Genomic DNA, 22,979 nt, shown 5'->3' on the forward strand with positions numbered 1-22,979 from the left:
ATAGCAGATGTGTTATGTCCCCTCCATTTACTTCCTACTCTATCCCCAAAATTCTTACAGTAGTAGGTACACAACACGTTCAAAAAGTAAAAAGCAATTTAGGGATATGCTGACAACATGTTTACAATATTTTTAAAGCAAATATTAATAATATATTACTATTAATTTTAACTTGAACTCATTAGTAAAATTATTATTTTTTCATTGATAACAACCTATCGCTTAGTTTTTCTGTTTTAAAATACTATAGACAAAACGTTTCTCTAAACAAATTTATTAAAAATTTTGAATTTATATTAATTAACAAATCTGTTTTTGAAAAAATTTTATCAAAAATTAAGAAAATTCTCAAAACTTTTTCAATTCTCAATAAAACTTTAAAAAAAAATGATATACAATTGTGTGTGTCCTTAGGATATCCGTTAGTAAAATCCTATATTACTAACAGCGGACTGTAGGAAATATCAAATATCCTGTTCACTGTTTTCAACGTTGAATTTAGTTGCAAATATCATATATATGCACCAATTCCGAGATTCGAGAATCGGACAAATTGAGCGTGTGGGCCATATAGTACATAGTAGAGTCTACAACTGTGCGGTAAACACGAAGGTTAATAAATATCAGATAAAGAAACTTTTACCGACGCCCTTATAGCCATCCAAGGAAAATGGGGTAATTTCTCATTACAATTTGTGTTAACCTGCGTTGATGCAGCCGATGATAGTGAGTAACATGAAGAAGGCACGCAAGATAAGAACCTCAAAATTTCAGAACACGCAGCAGTTGTCATTGCCAAGACTTGCGTGAGTTGCATTGCTTACACGTACACAACCAAATTCGCTTGATTGAGACTTGCTTATCACATGATCTTCACACTACATGTAGTTCGTAGGAGATGAACCCATCACCATCAACAAAGATTCAGAAGTTATGATGTCTTCTAGTCCAGTTGTATCATCTCTTTAAGTTTCAGCTAATTCATACATTACCTATTTTTCAGAACAAAGGCTTCGATAGCCGATACAACATTACAGTTTGACATTCTTACAAACAAATGTTCAAACAACAGTAAAAAGTTCCTGACCCTAGAATACATGATCCCAGATCAACTGATGTGAGAGGGAAAAGCCCACCAAGGGCTGCAAAACTCACATAACATACGCCTACCAGTCACTTGACATCTTGGGCACTCCTCTTCAAGTCCTCATTTTCCTTGTTCAGAAGATCAATTCGACATTGAAGAATGTTAAACACGGTTTGGGCACTCCTCAGTTCAGACTTCAATGTCTCCCTCTCTACTGAAATTTTATGCATCTCATTTCGCAGATCTTGTATGAATTTCAAGCAGCTAGGAGGCACGGACGAATCAAGATTAGCAATATCAAACAGAGGAGAAACCGAAAGACTATCTTTGGGTTCAATATATTCTAATAGAAAACATTCCTCGAGTTTAGAAAGGAAATTCCTTCTTGTTGCAGGTGCGGTGGTGGTGGTTGTTGTAGATGAGCAATGATCCTGACTTGTCCTAGTTGAAGTCTCTAAACCATTTGAATGGTTAGAGTTCAATTCATTATTACGCCTTTTTTTATACCTTAATAGTGGGCTGGGTCTTGGATTAGCCAAGCACGGCGAAGGATAATCATCCATTCTCTCACTCTTGCAAACGACCAGAGCATTTTGATTCTCTCTTGGTACTTCACTAGCACTAAGAGGAGCCCCGTTAATGGACTGAGTATCCTGAAACAACCAACATTAGAAAGTAAAAAATACTTTTTGGATATATTGAGGCTGGAAATACAAAGTATAGGAGCTACATAATACACAACTAACGGCATAATAGATATAAACATACCCACAAATCGGAAGAGCATAACCAATATCTATCGTGGAATAAACAAATTAAGTCTTCACATGTTTTTTATTTATTAGGTATAGGAGGGGTTCAAACCGCAAGTGCCCCGGCATCACAAGAGGGGCAAAAACCACAAGGGCATCTCTTGAACCCCACAAGTACTTCACATGTTGACAAAACACATCCTGCCGTTTCAACCATAGTTATTTACTCATTTAACCAAAGATCATATCAAGTATTGACTTTATAATCATCACTCCTGGATCTCTAACACTGTGTGACCGTAATTGTTAGAAATGGAGGTGGTGTGTATCATACCAAAGAGTATGTATCAAATCACTTGTAAAGAATTTCAAATTGTTTGTGGGTATAAAAATGCTCATAAATTGTATGATTTTCCAAATCTATTCCAGTCAGGCATATATCGTATTGAACAATAATTTTTGTTTCGTTTTTCATTATGATTCATTTTTTCTTCTTCATATTTGGGGTTTGATGGAGACTTTAGATTGGACCATTTGTTTTTAGTTTGTGATTGTTAGAATTTAATTGGATGACTTTCCCCCTTATATATACTAGTTTGAAGGCAATTTATAACTCTATTCTGTTTTGGCAAGATTATGAGAAAGACAACTATTGGTGTGATGTATTTTAATATGGTGTGAATTACCTACTTGATGCATTGTAACTTGAACATATGATTATTTTGAAGATTTTGTAAATATATCTTAATTAAATTTTTTAGTTGAATTTCTAAAATATTATTGTATAAATGATGATATAATTGGTCATATATTGATTATGTCTCAAGCTTGTAATTCGTATCTTTTTATAGATGTATATCTTATATTTATAATATTATAGGTGTATTTTACAACACATGACACAAAAACTTATATATCGATTCAAGATAAGATTCACTTTTTGACAACAACATGCATAACCGCAATTTAATATGGAGAAAATGCATTCCAACTCTCTATAACCACAAATGGAAGAGTCAAAACAGACTATCAAATATAAAAACCTAGTGGTATAGACCTAGCCTGTCCAATTTCTCACTATACTGCAACTCCTCCATACATTACAAGGTATTTTGTCCCCCAGGAGGGTGGGAGGATAAACAATGATATGGGTAGTATGCAAATGAGATCATTCAAAAAATATATTAAGAGGGAAAAAAATCTCGATGCCTAAAGTTAAGGTCAATAGAAAACCTAAGAAAGAGGTCAAAGAATGGACCAACACCCAGCTGAACAACACTTTAAGAAAGATAAACTTTATTACCCCCAAGGAATTCTCTCTTCAAAAGCACTCTTATTTCTTTCCATCCAAATATACTAAATAAGGCATGACGGAGTAGCTCTTTATGCTACACCGTCAAGAAATCAAGAACTGATCTGAGCATAATCTGATGCACTCCAAAGAGTGAAAAGGCAGAAACCATAACTCACAGGCAAATAAAAAATGAAGTGATGCACAGTTTCACCATCCTTCTTGCACATATAATACCAACTAAGAATATAATTCTTTAGATAAATGCCAAATATTCTTACATGGGAACTGATTCTTCAACAAACCACATGGTTTGGCATGTTGTTTCCTTGGAAGTTGGTGTGGTGCTTGAAGGTTCCTCCTAGGGTAGCAATCGTTGCATGTTACTGCCTTAGGGAAGATTTTGTCTACAGATACTGTATGGAAGAGAGGTATTATTGTTGTAGATTGGTAAGGTGTTTGTTTGGTCTTCAATGGGTTATGCCACAAAGGGTTCTCGATTTGTTAGCAACATGGCAAGGTTCTTTTCGTAGACGTCAAAATATAGCTTTTTGGAGGGTTGTGTTGCATTGCATTATGTGTTTTTGGACCCTAAATCCTTTTTCTTTCATACTTTGCTAGATTGGAGTGCTACTTTTCAATATGTTCCTTGTTTTTTTTTTTTAGATATGCTTGAGAGCATCTCCAATAGCTTAGGTAAAAGCAAAATAATCTCTATAATAGAGAACGAGACTCAAAAAATGGTTTTCAATGGATTCTCTAAATTATGTTTTTTTTTTGCTCATGAATAGTAACTCATTATATCTAATGGGCTACTGTACATTAGCAAAAGAATAAAACTAAATAAAAAATTAGCAAAGAAAGGAGTGGGGATGGGGTACGAGAATACGTGTGATAAATAATGAATAAAGAAATAATATTTAAAAGATTGAATATAAAGAAGCTTCTAAAGACGCTTTGTGCATTGTAATTTCAGAGATTGATTGCACTGCTCCCTAAGTTGAGTACATGAGTTGTTTAATTCAATAAAATTTTACTTATCAAAAAATTAAAATAAAAGAATCAAAGTTAGAAAAATAACTAACCCGCTCAAAATTATTCCCTTCAACGCATTCAACATAACCATTCACGACATATTCGTAACGGCCATTCTCTTCAGCATATATAACATTGCCAGCATCTTCATCACATTCATCATGACCAGCCTCTTCAGCATGTGCATCATAGCCAGCCTCTACATCAAATGGATTGTGGACGGCTACCACTTCCTTCCCAGCCTGTTCCCCCAGAAGCAAAACCGGTGCACTATCATCCCATTCCTTCTCAATAAAAGGAGCATATCGGTGGCTATTCAGTGGTCCAATATTATTCTTAAGAAATACCCGACACAGCACATATGAATCCTTCTCCACACAAACAAAAACCCAAAACATAAAGGTTAACAAAATAATAGTATAGTAACCATACAATTCCATTTCGGCAAAACATAATAAAAATGCTTTTTAGTTGCTGAGAAAAATGTAGGAAATGAACAACCTTGAACTTCTAAATTGAGATTCACACTTGGGGGGACCCGAATTGACTAACTCCTCCAGCTCACTAACATCAACTAAAATATCCTAAATGTGGTGAGTCTTTCATTCAGTCAAATCAGAAGTGCACAATCCATAAGTTCCAAAGTTCACATTTCAACTCATTTGATAAACTTTCTCAGCAACTAAATGCAAAACTGCATAAAACCATAAACTTGCCACAGCCCTCACCTGCATAGTAGCCCCAACCCGAGCTTTCTCCAATTCTTCATCTACAAGCCTGTACTCATGCATCACCCAATTGGTCCTCAATCCACCCTGGGCTCGGCCACTATGAAAAACCAATACAAAAACACTAATAAAACACATGAACAGAAATTTTCATCCAATTTTGTTAGTTAGCACGTTTTCAAAACTATTTAGGAAACTATTTTCAAAACGTGCTAACTAACAAAATTGGTTGAAAATTAATGTTATTTTAAAAATAAATCCGGAAGTTTTATAAAAACATAAAGACATAACCTTAAACGAAACAAAAACAAAGACCCAACACAGAGAGAGAGGTACAGGATATAACCTGCGAGGTCCCAAGGCTCGCTCTTGTAGATGTCGACCTCGGAAATAGCATTGTTTCGAAAGGGTTCGCCGCAAACCTTGTGTTTAAGGTAGTATATGACAAGCTCTTTGTCCGTGGGGTGGAACCTGAACCCAAGTGCCAACACCGTGGGTGGCGGTGCTGGCAACGACGGCGTTTCACGGCGCATAGTGTTTTGAGATACTTTCTTGGGGTTACTGGGGTTTGTTTGGAAGGAGGAGGAATATCGGTAGAGAAGATGAGGGTTGCCTTTTTAAAAACTTTTTTTTTTTTTAAGTTTTGTCTGTTGTGTGTTTTATTAATTTTGTGGATCAGCTCCGTTTGGATTCGAATGTTTGCATCTCTGTCTGGACCTATCTCACGTTTTCGGCTTTTTTTTTTTTTTTTTAACCAGCCTGTTTTGCACTGTTTATTGACATTGAAAAGTGTATTTAGAACAGTAATAAACATTAAAAAAAAAAAAATTTATTATTTTCAGTTTTTAGCAAAATAAACAATATCCAAAACCAATAGGGTTGGTTTGGATTGGCGTCTGCGTTTCAGCCCTTCTTTTTTTTTTTTTTTTACTAACCCAGCACCTCTTGCACTGTTTATGCCATAAACACTACCACCGGCCAGAAAAAGAGTGGCTCTAGTATGGATAAGTTGTGGAGATCCAACTCGTCTATCGGCTCCAGGACTAGTTGTCTTCCTGATATTATAAATGAAGAGATGGAAGCACAGTAATATTGTAATGAAAATAGTGTAAATAACTTGAAAGTAAATAGTTTGAATGTAAATAACTTGAATGTAGGAACAATAATAAGGCGGTAGAACCAGCCAAGCAGTATATATCAAAATAATTCAAAGTAAATAAGAACAATAGTTCAAAATAAATGAAAGCAATTTAGAACCGTCCAGTATGGCGGTAATTCGTCCAAGGTGGCGGTAGCAACAAGTAAAATAATGAATATAAAACTGAAAATACTTATTATTGAAAGTAGAATAACACTTACAGTAGTAGTGAATACAAGATCTCAACAGTTACAGGTTAACAGTTACAAAACTTGAACTAGTCTTAGTTACAAGGTTTGTGGGATTACAAGGCTTATAGTGAATAAAGCTGAACAAGGTAGTAGTAGTAGTAGAAGCAAGGTAGGTTCTCTCTTTAAGAAGGCTAGTTCTAAGGGAAGAGAAATCAGAACTCAAACTTGACTTTTCCAGCCTCACAAACCTAAGGGACAACCCCCCTTAAATAGGCAAAATTTGGAGTAAACAGTGTCATGAACAGTAACGGATGAACAGTATCAGTGAATAGTGACAGATGAATAGTGACAGGTGAATAGTGACAGAATAGTAAAATAGAATTTTTCTTCTTTTTTTGACCTAGGATTGTGGGGAATCTTCAAGATTGCATGAATCCACCGTAGAGCTCAGCAATAGACTTGTAAGTTTAGGGACAAGTCCTCATTATTGGTGTCCTTTAGTGACAAAAGAAACCAATAGGAAAGGAACCAAACAAAAGGACTAGCATGCCTTCCAAATGTCTTCACGTGAACACTAGTCTTTGGGAACCTTTGAAAGCATCATATTGGTGGGAAACAAGCTTCCAACAGTAGCAAATATTGAAGCATTGGCCATTGTGCAGGCCAGACAAATACAGGAATCAAAATATTCCGCAAAATCCGGAGTATCATGAAACAGTTCCAGATTTTCATATCTGTCATGGACAATGAAATATTTTGGCTTTTGTGCAAGCCAAACAAATACAGTAATATCAGTCTTATAACAGTAGTGACCTTATCAATCAGTAGAGGGAGCATCGGATGGATAACCATCAAAAGAATCAAAAGGACCTTGTGGAGAATCACAAACATACTCATGGTAAATAGCATACTTATTACAGAATCCGCAATATAAAATTGGGTCAAACTTTGGACAGTTTTTACTCGTGTGAGAGGTGTTCACGCTTCCCTCTCTTTGGTTATGTGGGTCGTTCCCTCGTTCGACATTTAAAAAATTGTCCTGCCGTTGAGAATCTGCACGTCCGGTTTGGCGCAGGCTTGATCCTTCCATTTCTTATGGTTCACTTGTCGAGACACAAATTCTCCCCACAGACGGCGCTAATTGTAGGGGCGGATTTTGGGGCCCAGGCCCAGCACGCAAGCGATTCTGGCCCAAAAGACCCTCAACAATGAATTTGTAGAGAGTGGGTCGTAGAATTAGGTCTAAACAGAGTGAATGTAGCTGTTAGTAAGCCATGCAACCATTTGAACGTGGGAATGTTTTATTGAGTTTCCTGGGACTACAGTTCATGGGACAATATCTTCTGCTTTGTTTGCAGAATTTCCTCTCTTTCTCCTTTTTCTCCCCCCCTTGGTCATGAGGATTTTCTTCTCTTATATAGCATCTTTCAAACGATAATGACCCTACACTTGTTTATCATCTGGGCCTCTACTTGAGTGCCTGTCTCATAGGACATCCTCCTTCTTTTCTGTGAGTTGCACTGGCCAAGATAATACTATTCTCCTGTCCTCTCCACATTAATGCGGCTGGAAAAGTAGCTTCCTTACATTTAATACGGCAGTTGTGGTTGCCCCCTGAACGTCTTGCATTTTCCTTTGATTTTGAATGACCTTTCTCAATGTAAAGGGTGTGAATTGGATTTCCCATTTGGTGCGTCCGAGGAGGCACTCCTCCTCGGACGCCCCTAAACAAGCCCGGCCCAACATGATTGGGCTGGGGGTCCTCTGTCCGTATTTTCACTTTTTATTATGGTTGGGCTTTGTACGGATACCATGGCCCACAGTTTACTGGCGAACTCTACCCCCACACTTTTCATTTTCAGTACTATATAATATTATATATATATATATATATGAATAATTATATAGAAAGATACCATATTTATGCCTCCATTTTGAGGGCTAAGGCAAAAAATTTAATTGTTTTCTTTATTAAAAAAAAAAATTTGCACATTGCTTATTTTAAGTAGTACTTTATATTTTTTATTTAAAAAAAAAAAATCCCATACTCTTACTTTTAAAAGACTTTTTTTTTTTGGGTGGGAAAATGCAAAGTTATAATCATTTTAATAAATAAAAAAAACTTATAAACTAATGTGACAATGAATGTAATTGGTGGAATCTCAAAAAAATAATAAACGAGTATTTGAATAAATGATATTTGGGATCCTACAAATTTTATAAGTGAAGCTTACAAAGATGAATAATGTATCATCAATCACCAAAAAAATTTAAAAAAAAAAAATTATTAGATTGTTGAAATATATCAATCATATGCATTTCGATACATCAATTTGTAAATGCTTATATGGTAAAATCTATAATATTTTTAGCACTTTTCAAATACCTTGTTTGACGACAATAAATTTTGCTAATTGAGCAAATAACTCGAATCCTCAACCTTTCACAACTTAATAAAATAAAAATTACGCTTTTCCAACTAAAAAATTATTACTACTTTCGGTCAAGTTATTGTGCTTAATGCTAAAGAACAAGTATATTTCGTTCCAGAATATGTCAATATCAACGGTTGGAAAATGGAAATCACTATCTAAGGGATCAGAATATATAGTCAACTATAACAAAAACTAATATCCATATTATAGCTTTAAATTGATTTCATGTGTAAGCTTAGAATGCAAGCTTAGGAGGGAAAAAAAAAAAAAAAAAAAATTTGAACAACTATTTCTGATTTTTTAGTCTTAAGAGTAATAGACTTTGAATGATTCACATTGCTATCAAATCTTGGAAGTTGAAACCTTACAAACCTGAAATTCAAGGCAGTCTTTTTCCTTTGTATGTGAACATTACCTAATTATGAAGGCTAGAATGGTGGTAGGCGTAATACCATCGCACTTGTTATTTATGAATCCCAACCATATAACTGTCTGTTAGTCCATTCACATTTAAATTCCTCTATTCATGAAAGCAAGTTCCAAATGATTCTGCTCACCTACTCTTCCAAGTTCCAAAGCCATTTTAAAGTTATACAACAAAGGAACAAGTTCTTGCAGAAAAAACCAGACATTTTTAGTAAAAGTCTCCTGACCATAAGGACAACAATTTAAATGTCCAAAAAAGAAAAGTATATAATTTATCACATAAGATAGGAATATTGATTTTCACCTTATTTGGATAGAACCAGGGCCTGTCTCATTTTGCTTTTGCAGGGATAGGAAAGTACTTTAAGGGGTTAAATCTCTTTTACTTGAAATTGTCCAAACTTTGGAAATTTATAGAAGTAGCCTAATTGTGTAGTCACTAGCTTATTAGATAAAAAAAGAAAAAAGAAAAAAGAGCTAGTGGGTAAAGAAAATAGCTAGAAGCAGAGTCATTCACTAGAGGTTCTTAAATTGCAATTTCACTCGAAACAATCTTCATTGTCCCTTCCAACAAATTAGGTACCGCTTGTTTTATGAAATTTATTAGGTTACATTTAAGAAAACCCACAAATGACTAATGATATGGATCTGTAAGAGCCCTAGTATTGGTGGTGCTAAAAAGTTATATTGTTTTTTTTTTTTTGAAGAGAAAATAATATTGCATTGCAAAAAAAAAAGGAGGATACAAATAGAATCTGCCAAGCAGGTTAATGCTGCATATCAGCTTGTACAATAGGATCTAGAAAAGAAGGGGTAACCCCTTTCCACAAGTGGACAGTCCTATTACAACGGGCAAACCGGGCCAGCGCATGGGCAACACCATTAAAAGCTCGATTGAGGTGCCTGAAGGAGCAGAAAACAAAGGATTGATGAGCATGAGAAATGTCCTGAATAATATGTCCGTGAGGGGTTCCAAAGGCAGATTCATTGATGGCATTGATCACTGAGAGAGCATCACATTCAAACATAACCTTGGAGAGTTGTAACTCTTGAGCAAGCAAGATACCTTGCTCCATTGCAAACACCTCCACCAGATCAGTCGTGTAATGGGACTGAAGAGGCTTACAGAAGGCAGCAACGGTTTGGCCTTTGCAGTCCCTGATGATGACTCCAACGCTGGATGACTCTTCAAGATTGAATGAAGACCCCTCAACATTGACTTTAAAGACACTGGGTGGAGGAGGAGACCAGCCAGCTTGGTGAGAGGGTCTAGGCATGAATAAGTCAATATTTACCGCGTCATTGAGCTCCTCAACTAAGTTTTTGGCCATCTGCCAAGTCTGAGAGGGAGAAGAGCATTTATCATCATGTGTAACTTTGTTTCTGTTGAACCAAATTGCCCAAGCAGCAGTGAGGAACATCTCCAAATCAGTGGGAGGTTTGTGGGCTAAAATGTATAAGGCCGAATCATGGAAAGTCCATTTGTTCCTATGGATCATCTGCGGAAACTCAGACCAGAAATTCCAAACCAGATTAACAAAATCACAATAGAGCAGAGCATGATGGACGGTTTCAAGTTCCTTACCACATATTGGACATTCATTGCTAGTAGTGATGCCTCGAGTGCAAATCTTTTCCTTTGTTGGCAGCTCGTTGACACAGGCCCTCCACGCAAAGATTTTAACCTTTGCAGGAAGATTGAGGCGCCGAAGGTTCTTCCAAAGAGGCTTGAGTGGGTCCCCCATGGAGCATTCCACATCATCCTTTGCTTCAATCAAGCCATGGGCAACATGGTACGCACTTTTTACAAAAAATTCACCCCAGTTGTTCCCCATCCAGATCAGTTTGTCATCAGGTAGAGAGTGGCTGATGGGTATTTTTAGAATAGCATCAGCTTCAAAGGGGAGGTAGGAAGCTCTAATCAAATCAGCTCTCCACCATTTTGTGGCCGGATCAATGAGAGAGGACACCATCGGATAGGTTGGGAGGCTAACGGGGGGGGGGGGGGGAGAGATGACTTTGTGTGTGGAAGGGGTAGGTAGCCATTTGTCATCCCATATGTGGATTTGCTTCCCATTGCCCACCCGCCACCGAGTACCTTTTCTAATAACCCTAAGGCTACTGAAAATGCTCCTCCAAGAGTAGGATGGTGAGGAACCAAGTGTTGCACAAAGGATGTCACCGATGGGAAAATATCTTGCCTTGAGGACACGGGCGAGAAGGGAACTTGGATTGGTAAGAATTCTCCAAGCTTGCTTCGCCAACATGGTGAGGTTGAAGGCTTGCAAATTCCGGAAGCCTAAACCCCCTCTTGACTTCGGAAAGCACATTTGTTTCCAACCAACCCAAGCCATCTTTGCTTCATGGTGTTTTTGGCCCTACCAGAAACTCCTTGTCATACTCTCAAGATCCTCACATAGACCTTGAGGGAGCTGAAAATAGCTCATGGTGTAGGTGGGGATTGCTTGGGCAACCGCCTTGATAAGAATTTCCTTACCCCCCATAGAAAGAAGCTTGCCCTTCCAACCGGCTAACTTTTGCCCCACCCGCTCCTTAAGAGAAGAAAACACCTATTTTTTTTATCTCCCAATGAGGGATGGAAGACCAAGATACTTGGTGTGTCTTGAGTCAATCATCGGCCCCAAAATGGAGAAGATTGCTTCCTTTGTATTTTGGAAGGTGTTTGGGCTGAAGAATATAGAGGATTTATCAGTGTTTATCTTCTGGCCCGAAGCATCCTCGTATTTTTGAAGGATTTGCTTGAGCTCCTGGCATTCGTTTGGATTTGCCTTACAAAAGAGGATGCTGTCATCAGCAAACAAAAGGTAGGTGACACTAGGGCTGCTTCTACAAATGGAAATGCCTGTGAGGAGATGATTTCTGACAGCCTCATGAATAATAGCTGAGAGACACTCAGCACAAAGGAGGAAGAGACTGGGAGAGAGGGGATCTCCCTGTCGAAGTCCTCTAGATGGAGTGATGTTTCCGAAGGCAGCCCCATTTATAATGACTGAATAAGAGACTGATGTGATACATTGCATTATGAGATTCACCCATCTAGAGCAAAAACCAAATTTTTCCATGACCCGCTTAATAAAACCCCATTCAACCCTATCGAAAGCCTTGCTCATATCGAGCTTGACTGCCATACAACCCTCTCTCCCAGCTGTTTTATGATTTAAAAAGTGCATAAGCTCGAAAGCCACCAACACATTGTCTGTTATGAGGCGATCCGAGGTGAATGCACTTTGGTTTTCTGAGATGATGTGTGGGAGGACGGGTTTGAGCCTATTAGCAAGTATTTTGGAAATGAGTTTATAGATTACCTTGCATAAGCTTATGGGCCGGAATTCCGTCATTTTTGTGGGGTTGTTCTTTTTTGGGATTAGGGAAATGTTGTTTTGTTAATTTCAGCTATTGACAGGTTGTTATTGAGAACATTTAAGACCATATTAGTTACACTATTTCCCACAATATTCCAGTATTTATGATAAAAAATAGCAGACATACCATCGGGTCCGGGTGCTTTGGTTGCATGAATTTGTTTGAGGGCAGTGGCTACCTCCTCTCTGGTGAAGACTTGAGTTAAGCTTTCATTCATATCATCAGACACCCTGGTGGGAATAGCCGCTGCAACCTCTTCAACCCATGTGGGACTAGCAGTGGAATAAATGTTTTCAAAATAAACAACAGCAGCTTGAGCAATACTTTCCTTTTCCTCACACCATCTACCGTGTTCATCCCAAATCCCCAAAATTGTGTTTTGTTTTCACCTTTCCGAAGCATAAGCATGGAAAAATTTGGTGTTCCTGTTACCCTCTTTAAGCCAGTGTGCTTTAGCTCTTTGGCCCCAGTACAGTTCCTCATCATCCAGAAGTTCATTTAGCTCTCTCCGAAGAAATCTAATATTAGAACTTAGCTCCCCATTTTTGTCTTGCTGCGTGAGATTGCTCAAGGCGTTTCGCTTAGATTGAATTTTCTTAGGAATATTGCCATACACAGATGAGCTCCAGATTGATAATTCGAAGGCACAGTGCTTCAAGTTCTCCATAATGCCTACAGGCGTGCTCAAGTCAATACCCATCCCCCAAAAAGATTCAATAACTTCTCTGCATGCCTCGTTTTTTGTCCACAGTGCCTCAAAATGGAAACGTTTGACATAGGAAGAACGTCGAGGCGGAGAATCAGTGAGAAACAAAGCACAGTGATCCGAGGTGGAGTCTACAAGATGATAGACTCTCATTCCTTCAAAATTCTCAACCCATTCAGGGGTAGCTAAAGCTCTGTCCAGCCTCAGTTGAATATTGTGTTCACCTTCTTGCATATTGCTCCAGGTGAAATCAGTTCCACAGTAGCCTAAATCAGAGAATCCACAAAAATCCACAACATTTCTAAAACCATCCATTTGCTGCTGTGAACGAATAGAACCTCCTGCTTTTTCATCCATTGACAATATCTCATTAAAATCTCCCAGGCATAGCCATGGGAGTTGGAACTGACTATGTAAAAAAGCGAGAAGGCGCCAAGAGTCATACCTTCGATGAGTTTCCGGATGGCCGTAAAAGCCAGTGATCCTCCACAAGAAATTGCTATCTGCTTCCCTAACAACGGCATCAATGTGGTTCCCAGAGAAGCTCTTAATTTCAAGATTAATGTCACGAGTCCAAAATAAAGCAACACCCCCACTTCTGCCTTGACTGGGAACAATAAAACCATTAGCGAAACCGACTCTATTTTTTATTCTCTCCATACGCTTAACTTTCGATTTAGTCTCCATGAGGAAGACGATTTTGGGCTTCCAACGATGCACAATGTCATGCAGCGCTCTAACTGACCGGGGGTTCCCAAGCCCCCGGCAGTTCCAACTAAGGGGATTCATTGCTCCCGGCGGTGCTACACAGCAGCCACCGCCGATATCTCATCAAGAATTGGTTGGGAAATACCTGATTGGGTGCATCTTTTCTTTGTTCTGTAATCATCCTCCTCGTCTTCAAATATAAGCTTTCCTGCACGTTTATTCTCTTCATTTTTCCCGGGCCCATCAGTACTACCGCACCCATCCTCCATCACTGAAGCAGTGAAAAAAAACAGAACACTCAGATGTAGATTGAACAATTTCTTTTAGAAAAAGAAAAAAAATCAAAAATCAAAATACATGGTTAAAAGATAAATAGCATAGCCTAACAAGAAAATGTTAAATTCCAATCAAGTGTGAAAACAAAGGCATTTTACAAATTTTTTATTTTCAAGGAAAGTATTTTATATTGAAAATGCATTTTTGTGGTATTTTTTGTGGCGTAGAGGGCCTTTGTGGTATTTTTTGAATTTTTAGGGGTCAAAAATATAATTTTGAAGAGTTTTAGGGTCAAAAAATTTAATTTAAAGGGGTCAAAAATGCAGTTTGTAAAAGGTGGGCTGGTGGATAATTTTGGATTGGCCTGAATCCTTGTTGGTAGGCTAGCTAAAATGGAGATCTAAGTAGTTGATGGGCCTCAAGGTACTGGGTTGATTTAAGAGAGTGGGCTAGGGTTCTAAAATGGGTTAGACTAAGCTTAAAGCTGGGCTTGGATAATTATATGTCTCTAATTTTTAAAGTTGTATGTTACATAGAAAATTAAATTACACAGAATTTCATAGTTTCAAATTTAACATCAAAATTCATCCTCCAAAAAAAAAAAAAAAATTAACATCAAAATTAATTTAATCACATTATTAAATTTAAACTAAAACTATGAAATCCTTTAATTTTGGGGTTGAAAATGTTATTTCAGTAAAATTGTGCAATCAAATTATAATTTTGGATTGGGGTCAATGTTCAATTTTGCAAACTTATGTATTTTCCCCCCGCCTCTCTTTCTTCCCTTAAACATATAGATATGGTACAATTCTTTCTTTCTTTTTTTTACCTTGGAAGATCTGATGTTAGAGACTCATTCTTAGGCTACAGGATAGTTCAAATTTGGGCTTAGAGGATTTGAGTTTGGAGGATTTGGGCCCATTGCAAAACACAAAAGTGGGTGTGATGTTAATAGAGGTGTGGGCATATACTTGTTTTGAATGATTGGGCTTTGTTTACGAATCGGACCAAGTCTGACCTGATCCAACCTTATCTTAATTCTCAATCTGTATCTAACCCATGTCGGTGGTTCTTCCTTTTCTTTCTCTGGTGGATCCATTCTCTAACTCGCACCCTCACTCTCTCGACCTCCCACAATGGCATAACCCCATCGCCGAAGCTCTAAGCCGTAGCGCTCTCTCTCTCAAATCCAAAAATTACGACCACCGCAAGACACCACTAGTGGCTCTCTTGGGTTCCCTCTCTATTTTCTATTTTCTATTTCCTGTTTCCTTTTCTCTTATTTTCTTTTTATTTTTCCGTTGCTCTTTGATTTATGAAAGTTCCCCGTTTTATTGCTTGCCTATATGTGGGTTTAGGGATCTAATTTTCCTTTTCCTTTTTGGGTTTTAGGATTTGGAAAAAAAAATTTGATTTGGGTTTGGGTTTGGGGGTTTGAAAAAAGGATTTGGACTTTACTGTGGTTGTTGGTGCGTCTGAGTTGTGGGCACAGTTTGATTTGAGGTGATGGGGTTATGGGTTTTGCTGTGGTTGTTTGTATGTGTGTTTGAAAATGTGTTTGTGCAAGCATGCTCTGTATGTATGGAATCGGTGTTCACTGTGTGTGAGAACAGGAATAGGTGTTGCCATGTGTCTGCGTTCATGTGTACACTCGAGCTACTATAAACATGTGAGCATGTATTCCAAAAATAAAAGCATAGCATGAAAATGGACTAGGAAGTAGATGGTACCCATTTTGACACTGCTTGCTTTTCCTTTTGACACTATGTCCTCCTTTCTCTCTTTGTCTCTCTGTTTCTTTGATTCTTGTTGGCTGCTATTGTATGTGCTTGTTGTGGTTGTTCTTATCACTGCTGTTGTTGTGGGTTGTAGTTGTTGAGAAATGGCAAAAAGGAGGGACCTTTGCTGGGTTTTTTGGCCTGATGGTAGAAAGCAAGGAGCTTTCTATGTTTGGGCTCTGTTTTTGGGTTTTTGGAGGTTGGGGAGCTTGTTGTGTTTGTAGTTTCAGTTTGATGTAAAAAGGATGGATTTTCTGTGAGTTTGAGTTTTTGAAAAAAATGAGGGTGCTTTTGGTGACAGTGAATTTCTGCTAGGTTTTTGGGCTATTGTGGGTGAACTGAAATAGTTGCTATTTGTGTTCGAGGAAGGATTTTTTTTTTTTTTTTTTTTTTAGTTTTATTACGTAGGGAAGGGTGTTCTCCATTTCTTTTGGCAACAAAAAGCTTGGGTTTTGCGCCAAAAATCTGACATGAAGGTGCCCCTTATAATCAAGAGAAGTTTATACATATTGATGAGGCTTGCTGAAATTCAAATTCTTCATTTTGATGTCATTTTGAATTGGAATGTATGAAACATGTGTCTTCGTTTTTCAAAAGTGTATATTACCCCTATAATGAAATGAATTTGTTTTCCATATCTCTCTATATATGAAAAGAGCGAATGACCATAGCTATAGTACTTTGTTTTAGTCTGTTAGGACATATGTAAATCATGTTAAGAACATGTGTCAATATTTTATGTAATTGACTAATCTTTTGACAAAACGCACTTTACTTACTGATGATGCTCGAAGAATCAATAGATTGGATGTTCCAGACTTGAATGATTTGGAGGGCCTAAAAAAGAAGAAAAACAAATATCAAAAGAGACTGGGGTTGACCGGCCACAAATCCTCCAATGATGAAGTTAGTTCCTCTCTTCCGAAAATAATGAATTTCAAACTTCTGGGAGTTGTCTTTTTAGGAAGTCAGAACATACCTTTCATTGTCAGAAATAAGTGTTTATATAGGTTTAGGTAAACGGTTATTTAATTTTAGGGATGGAAGAATCAGGCACAATTTAAGCAACCTTAATTGGAACCCGATTTCAAATGTCCCAAACCTCCCCAAGGCCCACTAGAACCATTAAGTTTAATTAGAGACCCAAAAAAATTGCATATCATAATTGACCTAGGAGAAAAAAATACATAAGCTTAGTGGATTGAACCTAACTCAAAATTACTTACTAAGTGCATTAGCATCCAGATTTGCATAAAAGTTCCTATTTTACCACCTAAAAAGTTAGCATATCACTTTACAATATACCCAACATCACGAATTTTACTTTAACATACATCACATTAAAATAATATAAAACTATCTTTCTTCTCTCCCATCTCTCTTCTCTCTCTCTCAACCACCCACCCCCACAACATTTAACCGCAACAACCACCACAATCCTTCATAGAAACCCAGCCTATCGTGTGCCTCTCTCTTCGTCTGCCTGAACCCGCGAAAAAACCCATAGCCAAACCCACAAATCAGAATAGAAACCCACCACCACCATCAGAATCCGCCATGACCACCGCAAACCATTAAATCAACCAAGAAAAATTAACAAAAATCCAGTGAAAGCCACTGCCACATAGCACCACCACAACCACTATATAGCCTCCCAAAACATCAATTTGCCGAATGTCACAACCGAAATGTCACCCAAACAACCTAACCAACCACTAAACCACCGCCATCACTGAAACACCCACCAACCCAAATGACCCAAACGCCACTCAAATGCAAGGTTTTGAATCCCAAACTAGACCGTATAGTCCAACCGGAAAAACCTCGAACCTCTCAGTTTGTGGTTTTTTTAGCTTCAAGAACCGCTCTATGGGAAAAAAGCAAGGACCCGTGGGAACTGTGGTCGGACAATACAGTTCTGAGAACCGTGGCCGGTTTTTGAGGTTTGGACGGTTCCTCTTTTTTTTAAGATCTGGAACCATTGATTTGTAAGGATAAAAAAAATAAATAAAAGAAAAGACACAAAGAAGAAGAAGACGACGAAGAAAAGAAAGCACAAATTCAGGTCTTTGTGGACGAAGCTAAAGTTTGGCTGCCATTTGAAACTCTTTTCTTCAAGGCTTGTGTCTCTGGAACTTCTAGAGTTGATTTGAATATAGATGATTTTAGTACCTTGTCGTTGCTTTGGAGGCTGAAATTGATTTGGAAATGGAGAGAAAGTGTATGCTGATTCTTGCAAGTGGATGAAGAAACTGCATCCGTGTGCTAATTCTTGCAAATGTTAGATTTGCTTTTTCTAGTTTCTGTTCTCTTTTGATTTTGGTCAATTGGATAATTTGGTGGTTTTGAAATATGTGGTGGAGAGTGATGTTTTGTTTGTCAAATTTGTGGTGGTGTTGATGAGTCTGTCAAAGTGATAATGCAACCTAGGGAGTAGGTAAGAGTAGGACACGCAAAGTATCTTTAGGATAATTAATTATATATACAGGACTTCAATCCAACTCGATTTTTCTAATGCCTAATTACAGTGTCAAGTTGGTCCCATTTGTCCAAAATTTTTAGTTGAATTCGGAAATAGGAATGTGGAATTACTTCTAAATTCGGTCTTTATTTTGCCAAATTAACTCTCTCTCCTCATTTCTATCAATAACTTACCACATACTAATATATTACATAATGTCGCATAAACTCATATTTTAACAATATTCACCCCAAACACTCTACTTTTCAACAACCAAACACAGCAGGACTTTTTTGAATTGATTCTTACCATCACAAATAGTCTCCAATTTTATTGATTCTTACCATCACAAATTATTGTTCATTTGTTACTACTACTATTATTATTATTATTATTATTGAATTGATATTTGGGCTTAGAGATTGAAATATGAACTTAAAATTTTAAGACTATATATATATATATAACAGTAACTCTGAAATTGTAAGTCAAAATAAGAATATATTTATTTATATTTTAGTTAATTTTTTTATTTTTACTAATTTAATATATTTATTTATATTTAAATAATTATTAAATCAATTATGATGTCATCACGATTTGACCCCGGTTCAACCTCGGCTCGACCTTACATAGCACCACCACATAGCACCACCACAGCCACCAACCCAAACGCCAACCACAACCACAGCCACAGCCACAGCCACAGCCACCTACCCAAACCCCCACCCAAAATCACAAGAAATAGAGATTTGTTGAGTCAGAGGGATTAAGGGAGAAGATAGAAGGGAGAAGGGAAAAGAACGAGAGACAAGGAGTCTGAAAATGGAGAGAGAAGGAGGAGAGAGTGAATGTGAGTTAGAGAAGAGAGAGAAGTAAGAACAAAAAAGATTAAAATAAATCAACCTTGCTACAGGCGTAGCTTGATGCTAAAAAGTTTTAGCAATAGCCACCCATTAATGACAGTTTTGAGTGTGTGGTTGTAAAATAGCAATTTCGGGGGTTATATACCCTCAATGCTAATGCTCTAAGTGGTCTGAAATGGCAAATTCCCAATCCAAACCCCTCCAAATGCTATCAAGGAGCTTTGCTGCTGCTAGGTTGTCCTGTTGTGGATAAACCGATGATGGAGAGAGTTCAAAATGGAGGGTTGAGGTCTTCCTGATCATGGAAGATGCCAACTGCTCCGATAACTCGTGCTGGGACATGGAGAATATAGTAGATTTGCTGTTATGGGTGGATCCGATTGTCGACGAAGGTAACAGGATAGACAAGACTGTAGAAGGCATAGATTTGCTGTTAGATAATTTGTCTATGTTTTGTTGTGGTGGGTTTAGGGTTAGGAAAGAAGAAGAATTAGAGAGAAAAGGGATGTTCAGGGGCTGTATGAACAGTATCCGTGAATAGTAACTTTAGAAAAAGAAGATGAAGAAAAGAAAGAGGAGAGAAAGAGAAAGAACCAACAAATTCCAACATGCCTATTGCTCAAAAAACTCAATTTCATTTATTAGTTTATTCTACTTTGAATACATTGAGCACAATATATTTAAAGACTCTTGTTTGAACTAGTAGTAATAGGACTCCTAGTAGTAATAGGACTACTATTTTGACTAGTAAAAAAAACCTAATAAATACTAACTTGCACCCAAAGAAAATAAACCTAAGATACTTAGAAGATCCTAGACTAAACTAAATTACCAAAATACCCTTAATATGCAAGAATTGCAGAAATTACAAATTTGACTCTAAATATAAAATTGACCAAAACTAATAAAATAAAAACCCAAATTAAAAATTGTTTTAACCCTAAAAAACTCACACTTAGATCATTAGAGTCATCTCCCACCTCAAACTAAAGATACATGGAAAACGTTTTCCATTCGTGTTTAATAAATTTCCATAAACTTTGTAATAAGGGGTCTTTATTGAGGATGTTATGCACTTTCCTAACCAAAGGTGTCACTGGGGTCTTCAATTTTTTCGAGATGCCCAAGATTGGGAATTGGAACATTTTTATACTTTTTTGGATCTTATCAATTCTATGACTCTTAATGGTGAAGGTCAGAACAAACTTTGTTGGAAACCAGCAAGGAATAAAAGTTTTAAAATGAGTGAGCGCTATTTCTCCCTTTCCTCTACTCTTGACACTCTTTTACCTTAGAAACTTGAGTGGCGTTCAAAGATACTTCCTAGGGTTGCTTTCTTCTCATGGACTGCCACATTAGGTAATATTTTGACTCTTGAGAACTTATGGTACAAGGGTGTCACAGTTGTAGATTGGTGCTATATGTGTAGAAAGAGTGGGGAATCATGAATCATCTTCTTCTTCATTTTCCTATTGCTTATGAATTATGGTCTATGGTGTGGATTTAGGGTTTACAGTTTAGGATTTTTCTCTTAACAATTATGAACTATAGTCCTATAATAATAAGCCCCTCACCCCCCACCCCCCCCCCCCCCAAAAAAAAAAGTCCTAAAATGTGGTTAAAACTTAAAAGATTAAACAAAATTGATCTTTAATTTTAACCATATTTCTCTCTTATCGTTTTTCTGGTACAAGTTAAACAAAAATATTTATTCAAATATTGAGTTACCTAATTTAAAAAATGTAAAATGGAAAGTGGTTTAAAACATCTTAAATTCTTACATCACCACCACATTTTAAAATTCAAACTCAAAAAAGACTTAAAATTAAAAAAAATCTATAAAAAATAATAAGAATAACACTCCCACCCCCACCCCACCCACTTCTAAGTAAACATTTGTAAAGAGACTAATGTATTATTATTTGTTCACATATAAAAGTGTACAATCACGCCACTGGCAGCCAGTGGGGGGCCATGGCCCCCCTGAGTTTTTAAATTTCCCATTAGAGGTTTGGGCAAAATTACAAGTTAAGATAAAAATTTCCATATCGGCCCCCCTCAGATTTTAGAATTTGATCTCCTAAAAATGAAAATTTTGAACCTTCAAGTTTTTCAACTAGTCCAGAAAACCCCAAAATAATTAAAATGACACAACAAACACAAGCCCAAACCCAATATTAACCATATCTTCTAATGAAAAAAAAAAAAAAAAATCATTCCCTATATCTGGCCCATTTCTCCAACTGAGGCCCTACCAGAGTTTAAATACAAAACATCTCTCTCCTTAAACAAATCCTAAATTACAAATAAATAAACCCAAATCTGTCTTTTTAACCAATTCCTAATCATCAATTACAAAGAAAATAATCCCAACTTTGTCTTACGGTTTCCCATTGTGCCGCCATCTCCTTGTTGCCTACCTTACTCGAGGAACCGCTTGCAAGGCATCTCACCGAATGGTCCACACTCACCAGCAGCTAACCACTAGTACTTCTCCGTTTCTCTCTCTGTACACTACAATAATGTTGATAATATTTGTATAGCTTTTATATAATATATAATATATGGCTGATATGAATGAATGAGTGAGTGGCTTTTAGTACTCTATTTACCATTGAATGAGTGGCATGTATTCATAAGTCACTGTTGATATGATATTTTGTTTATAAAAATATAAAAGTGCTTATTGTTGAAATATAACTTATATTTTATAATAATGCTTTTTGGTTTTTTAATTTTTAATTTTTATATGGAGTTATTATTTGCTTATTTGTTGAAGGTACTAAGATAAAGTTTTCTCTTACTATACTTAAACGTAGTTTATACTTTGCTGATTACAAATTGTAAGTAACTTGTCTATAATTGACGCAAAGCAAGAAAAAAGTTCAACATTTAGAGACTAGTGTTCAACCCTTTGTCTCAATTGTTAAATCTTTAGATATTGAACTCTCTAGAAGGGCTTAAAAGTTTATTATTACTCTTGTTGTTGCAACCATAAACACAAAATGTGTATTTTTAGCCATGAAATTTGTCAAAATTAAAATTTTGTAACAAAATAAAATTGATTTTTTTTAGTAATTGTTCAAATTTGTAAATAAAATGTGTTTTTTAGAAAATTTAGTACCATGAAGGAATTAATGACACAACTTTAATCGGTTAAAGTTAACTTATAAATCAAGTTTTGTTTTTTTTTTTTTTTAACATAAGATTTTTGTTATAGTCGTCTTAGCCTTCCGGAAAGATTTTTTGGTTCCACCACTGATCACCACCTATCACATTTGGCTTTCGTGGACATTGTGCTTGTTGTATCTAATCCAAATTATTACTTCAACTTCTAAAATTATAATCCTTTGTATGGGCCAAAGATTGGCCCAATAAAATCACATAATTGAATTATTTGAAAAACTAAAGAACTCCACATAAGTTAAAACCTCATTCCTTTTCCTTGTGAATTTGTTTCTTACAAGTTATAACTAAAAAAATAAAAAAGAATACATGACAAACCTAATGAAGTAATAATTCTTTTCTCAAAAGTTGAGCTTGTTCATTGTTGCAAGCTCGGGTTAGCTAATTGCTAACTACAGAATACGGTGGTAGCAATCACTTATTTAAATTCTTTTCTCAAAGTGGTTGAGATTTTGTCTCTCATGTTTATCAATCTTTACTTTGCCGTGCACGAATTTGGAAACTCAGAGAGAGAGAGAGACTCATCTT

At 36.7% G+C, this 22,979-nt stretch overlaps 3 protein-coding genes across 3 annotated transcripts; all 3 read right to left on the reverse strand.

Annotated features, from left to right (window-relative positions):
* Positions 1-462: 462 nt before the first annotated feature.
* On the reverse strand, positions 463-5,426 carry LOC115994556 (NAC domain containing protein 50-like). The gene is made up of 4 exons (XM_031118762.1): positions 5,230-5,426; positions 4,894-4,993; positions 4,216-4,533; positions 463-1,740 (listed from the first exon to the last, which is right to left on the reverse strand). The coding sequence occupies exons 1-4, from the start codon at positions 5,424-5,426 to the stop codon at positions 1,174-1,176; spliced, it is 1,182 nt and encodes a 393-aa protein (XP_030974622.1). The 3' UTR covers positions 463-1,173.
* A 4,424-nt stretch (positions 5,427-9,850) lies between these two features.
* Positions 9,851-11,056, reverse strand: LOC115994557. Its single transcript, XM_031118763.1, has one exon. The coding sequence runs from the start codon at positions 11,054-11,056 to the stop codon at positions 9,851-9,853; it is 1,206 nt and encodes a 401-aa protein (XP_030974623.1).
* A 606-nt stretch (positions 11,057-11,662) lies between these two features.
* On the reverse strand, positions 11,663-13,962 carry LOC115994558. The gene is made up of 3 exons (XM_031118764.1): positions 12,857-13,962; positions 12,594-12,739; positions 11,663-12,249 (listed from the first exon to the last, which is right to left on the reverse strand). Exons 1-3 carry the CDS (start codon positions 13,960-13,962, stop codon positions 11,663-11,665), a joined length of 1,839 nt encoding a protein of 612 aa, XP_030974624.1.
* Positions 13,963-22,979: the final 9,017 nt, after the last annotated feature.

Source organism: Quercus lobata, chromosome 6 (assembly GCF_001633185.2).
Source record: "Quercus lobata isolate SW786 chromosome 6, ValleyOak3.0 Primary Assembly, whole genome shotgun sequence".
In the NCBI taxonomy this organism is placed as follows: Eukaryota; Viridiplantae; Streptophyta; class Magnoliopsida; order Fagales; family Fagaceae; genus Quercus; species Quercus lobata.